The 8,015-nt window shown below is 39.6% G+C and overlaps 1 protein-coding gene across 4 annotated transcripts in view; it reads left to right on the forward strand.

The window, feature by feature from the left end:
- KIF13A (kinesin family member 13A) overlaps positions 1 to 7,564 on the forward strand; it is a 108,033-nt gene extending 100,469 nt beyond the window's left edge. For all 4 annotated transcript variants that reach the window (XM_027748317.2, XM_027748318.2, XM_039386667.1 and 1 more), the window contains 2 exons: positions 4,043 to 5,147; positions 6,010 to 7,564. In XM_027748317.2, the coding sequence (XP_027604118.1) occupies positions 4,043 to 5,147; positions 6,010 to 6,296 (1,392 nt within the window). In that variant the 3' untranslated portion in view covers positions 6,297 to 7,564. The remainder of the gene's footprint in view (positions 1 to 4,042; positions 5,148 to 6,009) is intronic.
- The last annotated feature ends 451 nt before the right edge of the window (positions 7,565 to 8,015 follow it).

An 8,015-nucleotide genomic window follows, 5' to 3' on the forward strand; every position in this document is an offset into this window, starting at 1 on the left:
CTGGAGCATACACACAATTGGATGAACAGTGCTCTCAGAATGAGTTCAAGGATTACACCAGGGCAGCATCACAGCTCCACATGAAACTTCAGCTTTCTGCTCCTCTCTATCTGATGCAAAGTGAAGTTTTCACATCATTAATCAATACTGTAAATGACTGCTCCAAGGTACAGAGCCTCAGTCGTACTCCTAAAACTGGATGCTTGGTGTTGCTTCAGGTGGGATGCTCACTTGCATCTTACAGCATTTAAAAGATGCCATAGAAGTAAAGCAACTAAACATACAGGAAACTAATAATATTAACTAGATTGATGTTTTGCACCTAAGTAGGTGTAAGAACGATGTTGGGCCTTTTTCTCATGTTTCTCTGAGATCTGTTCTTAACTTTTCTTGAGTATTCAAAACACATCTGTTGAAAGGAGGAAAAAAAAAAAAAGCAGTTAACAAAAATATTCAGTTAGCCTGAAATAGGGCATTCAGCCTGAAATTTCAGACAGTACTTACACATGTTTGATATTGAAACTCTTTCAAAACAGCATGATAATAAGGGCATGTTCTATATAATAAATGAGTGCAGTAGATTATGTTACAGTCAGATTAAATGTTTTCATATTAAGTGTATTTAAATCCTGCCTGTAATTAACATGTCCAAGGGGTGTTTGGCTAAGAAGAAACCCTCCTAGCAGGCAATGAAAATGGAAGAACCAGTGGTGCAACCACTAAAGTATTACTGATTTTCAAATTAGTAAAATGGGAACTAATGTCTTGAGGTTACTTGAGAGGTATAATTTAGGGATTTTAAAACTCAGATATTTTAACTTTTAACTACACAGTATCTTTATTACAAAGCAGGTGTAGGGAAGCTGCTCTGTGTTCTTGCTTGTTTTGCTTCTGTTACTGTTAAAACTTGATATATAGTCTCATCTCCTGAGTTCTTGCTGTCACGTTCTTACTGTTACCAGTTCTTAAATCTGTTTTTCATTATAGTCGTTCTGTTACGTCCCAGGGAAGTGGCTGACATTTCCTTACCAGTTTTTCAAGGATTTTATCTTTATTTCTGCCACTAGCCTGAGCAGTACAAGGCATTTTCTTTCTTTTTTCCCCACATCTTACATCCACAGAAATTAGAAGAACCCTGAAATTTTTTTCTGGCATTTCCCAATCTGGAAACTCAAGAGAAGCTCTGAAAAAAAATGTCTTGTCCCCACCAGGGGCATCTTTTATGTGTCACAAGGTGGTGTCTCATCACTTATTTGCAGCATTCTTCATAACACATGTTCTAGTAAGAAGACTGGTTCTCTGTACCTTAGCTTTTGTATTTACAATGACAGAGAACCCTAAAACAACACGACTGACAATGTGGTTACTTGTTGGACTTTTCCTAAACAAGTAACCAATGTCTGTGTGTCGGTACATCCATTTCTAAGTTACCGCCTCTTATCCAGTCTGACTCCGAACAGAGACCCCTTGTGTGTTAAGATTTCCTTTTTTTTCAGTCAAATGAGGAATCTTGCAAGTTTCAAAGGAGATACAAAGAACTTTGTTATAAAATGCCATCCGATCTCAAGTGGATGTTTAACTAGTATCACCTAGAAATACTTCCTCCATGAAATATTTATTACTTTGGAGTTCATATCTTAAAAAAGTGTGTATTTGATAAATTCTTAGTTTGTAATGTTTTAAAACCAATAAACTACAAGGTCCTGCATAGAGCAGAACTTATATTTGCAGAAGAGAAAAGGGTGAAAGGGAAGGAGTAAGCAGGATAATTGAGAAAAGGGCCCTCAGAGATGAGGGGTATACTGCAGTATGCAATGAAGATGTTTCATAATGCTTTAGAGCTTGGAAGGGTATTCTTAGTCTCAATAAAGTGGTTATTGATTATTTCCTTTACTTCCAAAAGGACTGCCTGTAGATTTTAGAGGTAAATTACAAGATTTTCAATAATATAAATAATTCTCCATAGTCTTAGGTGACATTTCATAACACTGTAACTCCTCTTCAGAGAAATAAAAAATTGCAAACTAAAGCCTTTATCCAAATTCCGTATGAGAAATAACTGAAGCAGAGCTGTAAAAATGATTAAGCAAAGGATGCCAAGCCTTTATTTGAGCAAGTATTAAAATCTGAAATATGGTTGGATTTGCCAGATATACTTAGGCAGAGGCATCTTCTTCAGATACTGATTGGTGTGCCAACAAAAATTTAATATTTCTGAAAATCTTGAGTCAGCTTACGAGGCTGTTCTGCATGGGTAATATGAGTGAATTATATCTGCTATGAGCTTGAACATGGTAGGAATGAAATGAGACTTTGTTACAGATAAGGGCCATCTGACATACAGGCAGAGGCTGGAAGGTCTGGGACTGTTCAGCCTGAAGGAGTCCAGGCTCAGGGGCATCTTATCAATGCATAAAAACACCTGGTGGGGAGGGGGTGAAGACAAGGCAGACTCTTCTCAGCAATGCCCAGTGACAGGACATGAGGCAGTGGGCACAAATCAAAATACACAAGATTCCATCTGAACACAAGAAAACAGTTTGTTTACTGTGAGGGTGGTCAAACACTGGCATGAGTTATGCAGGAAGGTTATAGCATCTCCATCCTTGGAGATCTCAAAACTCATCCAACAGGACACTGTTCTGGACAGTCTGCTCTGGCTGACCCCTGCTTGAGCAGTGGGAGATTGGACTAATTCACCTCAAGAGATGCCTTCCAGCCTAAACAATTTTGTCATTATTCTGACATGGGCAAACTGAACAAGCCTGTTTTCTTTCTGCACATATGAAGCCTTATCGTACAAAGTTATTTGAACAGTCTTGGCTATTACGAAGTATCATAAACATTTTCAAGAGGCTGTTTATCCTGATGCGTTGGTTCTCAGTGGTCATCTGGTTAACTATTATGCTTTTCCTTTTACATTGGTGATTCATAGCAGGTGCCTGAAAGCATCAAACTACTTTAGGTACCACACAGGATGTGCCTTGATCAGTATTTGAAATCTATGATGCAGATAAAGGAACTGATATATAATAGGAGCTTGAATTTCTCTGAAGTACTTCAGTAGTTTTCATTTTTCTGAAAATACTATTCTTTCTAGTAGGAATTCCCTGTAAACTAACAATTTTTAATATGTATATGTGTGTATACATATATGTATGTTTATACCTGCACACAAACCCACATATGAAAAAGGAAGAACTTAAAAAAGCATCCATGTGGAGTCCTGCCTGCAGCATTTTATATCACCATTTTTATATTTTATATCAACATTTTATATCCTGGTGGGAGCAGCACCACCGTGTTGCTGGGGTCTTTCTCAGATGCATCTTTACAGACTGAAGTCATCAGCTTCTGATGGACTCTGTGAAAGCCACATCTGCGGGTCTGCTCACAGTGCATTCCCACTCATTATCAAAGGGAAATTCAAGGAGGTATCTCCAAATTCTGCCAGGCTGATTAGTGTCACTTATTTTCCTCCAGACATGTACATGTATGCACACAAATGCTTCCTTGAAGATTCACTGTAGTATTTGATAATTTTGCCTTTATTTTCAAGCATTGTGAATGCGTTCAGGTATGATAGCCATGGGTAAACAAGGTTATTTAGCTTTGCTGATATCAGTTTAATAGAAACCTGGGTATTGCAGCAAAGACTGTGGCTCCCATTCATATTTATATTTATCTTGTTAGGTGGTCAATTAGCTCTGCAGAATGCCTTCAATAGGTTTAATTAGTCGCAATCATGGGGGTAAAAGATTTATCATACATGGATGAAAACATGTAAACATAACTCTCCATTTATTGTTTTATATTTTCTGAACTATTTAGAATTTATTTTCTAAAAATTAAATAGCTCAGTGTAGACAGGACACGTTCCCAGCCACTCTTTTCAATGCTGTCTTCCATTCTTCAGTTAAAGGATATTAAAGGTATATATTTCTCCACGTTCAGAAAGAAAAAAATCAAGGAAAGTTAGCTTATTTTGAAAACCTCACTGCCATCGGTTCCTAATCCCATTCAACTCTCTGTTCTTTTGCAGGACTCTGAGGAGGAAGACAGTGAGTTGGAGGCCATTAATAAGAAACTGATAAGTCCACAAAGTTTTCAAAATTTCCGGCCTTATGTACCGGAGGAGTTTGCTGACTTCAGTATTTACAATGCTAGCCTGGAGAACAGGGAGTGGTTCTCTTCTAAATCAGACTTCATGAGTTCACGTGTTCTTGAGAAAGAGGTATCCCGCAGCCCCACCACTAGCAGTATTACTAGTGGCTACTTTTCCCACAGTGCCTCTAACGCTACCCTGTCTGACATGCTTGTTCCCTGTAGTGACAGCACAGACCAGCTAGCCAGTCACACAAAGGAGCTGGACTCTAATGATCCCGCAGGATCATTCCTTGCACATGATTTAAGATCTTCTTCGAACAAGGAATGTCGAGAGTTAGAAAAGGAGCTAGCGAAAGAAAAGTTACCAGTGTTACCACTGAAAGAAAACAGTGCCTTAACGGAGCAAGTACCACCGTCCCTCAGTGCCACTGACAGAGACTCTCAGCGGTTACCCAGAACTGGATCACTTTCAGCTCTGAGCTCCTTGGATAGCAAAAATACCTGTTGTACAATTGAATTTTCAGCACGCGAAGTAACAGTGGAGCAGACGACAGACATTCTGGAAGATCACTCCTTTACAGAGTTCATGGGCGTCGAAGATGGGAAGGACTTTGACCATTCCTCAGCTCCGCAGTCGTGTTCCCTTCTGTCCTCTAATGGAGTGAGCGCCTCAGTGTCACCCCAAGGCCCTGACAAGGAGCAGAGCACTTGTGTGGGCCAGCAGAGCTCTGCAGCAGCAGCAGGCGACCGGCTTGCAGGTGCTGTGGAGAGCCCTTTTTGTTCTGTACTGGTAAAAGAGACTTCAGATCCTGAGACTTATCCTGATACTTCCATAGACGATTTTATTACGAAGGACCACTTGGATGGTTCTGATTGTGAAGAAGGTGCTTCTGCAGATCAAGCCCAAGTCTTGCCTAGCTGGGTGGCTGTGGGTGAGCAAGTCTGTGTTGGAAGTAATAAGATGGGCACAGTGAGATACGTTGGAACAGTGGATTTTTCAGCTGGAATCTGGGTTGGAGTAGAACTAAATGTTCAGCTGGGTAAGACTAAATATGCTCTGGGTTATCTGTGCAGTTAGCGTGAACAATTTTTAAAGTTGCGGTACAGTTCATTCCTATTCAGTCCTGGGAAGTTTCTCCAATTTCACGAAGCTTGGTATCTGATATTCTCCACTTTCTGTTTATAGGGACATTCTAATCAACTTTTATCTGTCTTAAAGTCTTGCTCTTCTTGCTTTATGCAGAATAATGTTTTTGCATGTTGTAGTAGTTCCCATTGGTACCCATCTGTTTTTACAGATCAGAGAAACAAGAAAAGCCTAAAATGGGCAGATTTTTTTTAAAAAGCAACATGCACACACGTTCATGGGCATTGCTGACAACGTGCATCACTTGTCAAATTGGTTTACTGTCAGTGGCTTTCAGCGATTTATTTTTGTTTTCCAGTGGGGAAAGCTGAATTCCAGGATACAAGTTTTCTTTAACTTCAGTTCAGAGGGGTCAGAAAAAGTCAGTGTTCTGCAAGCGTTAAGATGATGTTTTTAGTAGTTTAGATAATACATATTATCACTGATACCAGAAGTTTGTCTGGCAGCTAAATTTTAAGCTTTGCAAGCAATTGGTTTGCTGGACAGATTATTCTGTAAAATGAACAAGTGTTTGACTTTTTAAACTGTTAGTTAACAAAGTAATATTTTAGAAAATCATCTTTTTGGTTACAATTCAAGCCCTCCTTTCCAAGTTTTGTTCGCCCTAGTGTATTGTGAGCATCTGGCCTCATGACTCAGCATGAACGATCTTGAGTATTTTGCAGATGACCAAAGCTATTCACGCTTCAGCACCTCAATTATATGTGCTAATGAAAGTACCAACATTTAATCCTGTGCATTTCTTTTCGTTGAAGGAAAGCACGATGGAATTGTAAAAGGCAAAGAGTACTTCCACTGCAAACCACGACACGGTGTCTTTGTTCGTCCTGGGCGCCTCAGTAAAGCACCAGCTTCCACAAGGAAATGGAGTAGCACTTCACGGTGTCAGGCATCTTCCACTTCAGAGAAACGGAAAAGTTCTGTGCTTCAAGGCTCATCAGCCACTCCTAAGACAGGAGGAGACGTCTTCTGCCATTCAGGAGATGCAGCGGCTTCTGCTTTTTCTAGGAAACAGGAAAACAGGAAATCTTGGATTAACTAAACTGCAGTATTTTTGCACTTACTACACGCATTACTGTGTAGAAAACTTTATGGATTTTTGAAGCTATTGTACATTTTAATCTGTCCATACGGAATGTGTATTCTCTAGAGTCCTTGACTTAATTCTCTAATTTTTTATAAATAATATATATATTATATATATATGAATGTGTATCTATAGTTTGTCTGCCAGTGGGCAGATACGGCTGCACACTAAAATACAGTTAAAGCTGATCTGTAGATAACTGAGGTACTGGACTATTTGTTACGCAACAACTTGGGAGATATATTTTAAACAACAAAAGATATTTTATTGTGGAAAAAAACAGGATGTAAATCCGTATTTGGGAAAAAAAAAAGCTACAGTTTGCTGTTCTTAATTACCAAAGAACTTGTTTTAGACTGACATATTTGCTGTTTATATCTTTCTATTGTAAATGTTTTAACTGGTAACTTGGTGCCATGTTTCTTTTAGTCACTGGGCACCGTGCAGCCTTATGTTCCGTGTTTAAGCACACTGAAATAGCCAACTGCTACGTATTTTTTGTCTTCCTAGAGGCCTGCCACTGTGCTGACTTGGCATTTGATTGGAATGACTAATGATGCCTGAAGCTATATACGTCTGGCATTTCACGTGTTAACATAAGCAGCTGGGCAGTTTGACTGCAGAAACAGTATTACTGCAAGGGTGTGAGAGGACAACATTTTGGATTTTTTAGGGGGTTTTGGGTTTTTTGGGTGTGTGTGGGGGAAGTGGGGAAACAAAGAAGCAGTAAATGGATCATGACTGCAAACTTTGCACTTGTTACTTGCTGGTTATTATCAAGATGAAATAGAACCTGCTAAAGTAATTTTAATCTGTAAAGTTTATTTTAATAATGGGAATGATGGAGGGATTTATGTCTGGTGCTCATGAATTCCTAAGAAGGTTGTTCCACATGTAGATACTGTAGATGCCTGTACAACCGTTCTGGATATTTGTAAAGTAACATGGTAAAAAATGAGTGAAGTGAATGGCCTGCTGTATCTGTTCTTTGTTCCTTAGCAAGCGGATGATTGAGATACCTGGGACCTTACTGAAAAGCTGCTGTTCTTCCTTTGATTGTTGTGTACAGTAAGCGGACTCTCGTATTTTACTATTTACTGTAAAGAACTGTAATTTATATACTGCCATACTGTATTTAATTGGTACAGACCTACTGTGTGTTAGAATACAGACTGTTTACTTGGGATTTAAAAAAAAAAACAAAACGTTTTGCTTGTATTTGATACAATTAGGCTTTGTGGTCAAATAGTAAGCTGTTTCTAGCCGATGGTGCTCAGATGCAAAGAACTTTGTAAAAATGCTGAAGGGGACAGTATGATTGGAGTGGAAGACTGGATGGTATTAGCATGTCTTACCACTGACTGGGTCATGCAGCATAAGAGGAAAATAGCAGCCCCTGTGGATACACATTCCTCACCTTCTGCTTTCCCTGTCCCTCACAGGAGAGGGAGCAGAGTCAGGGAACTCCTGACAGAGAATGGTGCTGTGTGGGTCAAGGGGAGACAGGACAAGTTCCTGGAACGTAGACCAGAGAGAATCATTGCTAAATATGTAAAGGCCTCAGCTGCCTACAACAGGGTTGGCTGCTGGGAGGGCAATGTGCCGGGGAAAGGTGGTGCAAGGAGGGGCCATGAAGTTCAGTGCACTTGCCCTTGACATGCCTTTTGTCTCTTC

Source organism: Pipra filicauda, unplaced genomic scaffold (assembly GCF_003945595.2).
Source record: "Pipra filicauda isolate LSUMZ 115617 unplaced genomic scaffold, ASM394559v2 scaffold49_size4853605_pilon, whole genome shotgun sequence".
Taxonomy (NCBI): Eukaryota; Metazoa; Chordata; class Aves; order Passeriformes; family Pipridae; genus Pipra; species Pipra filicauda.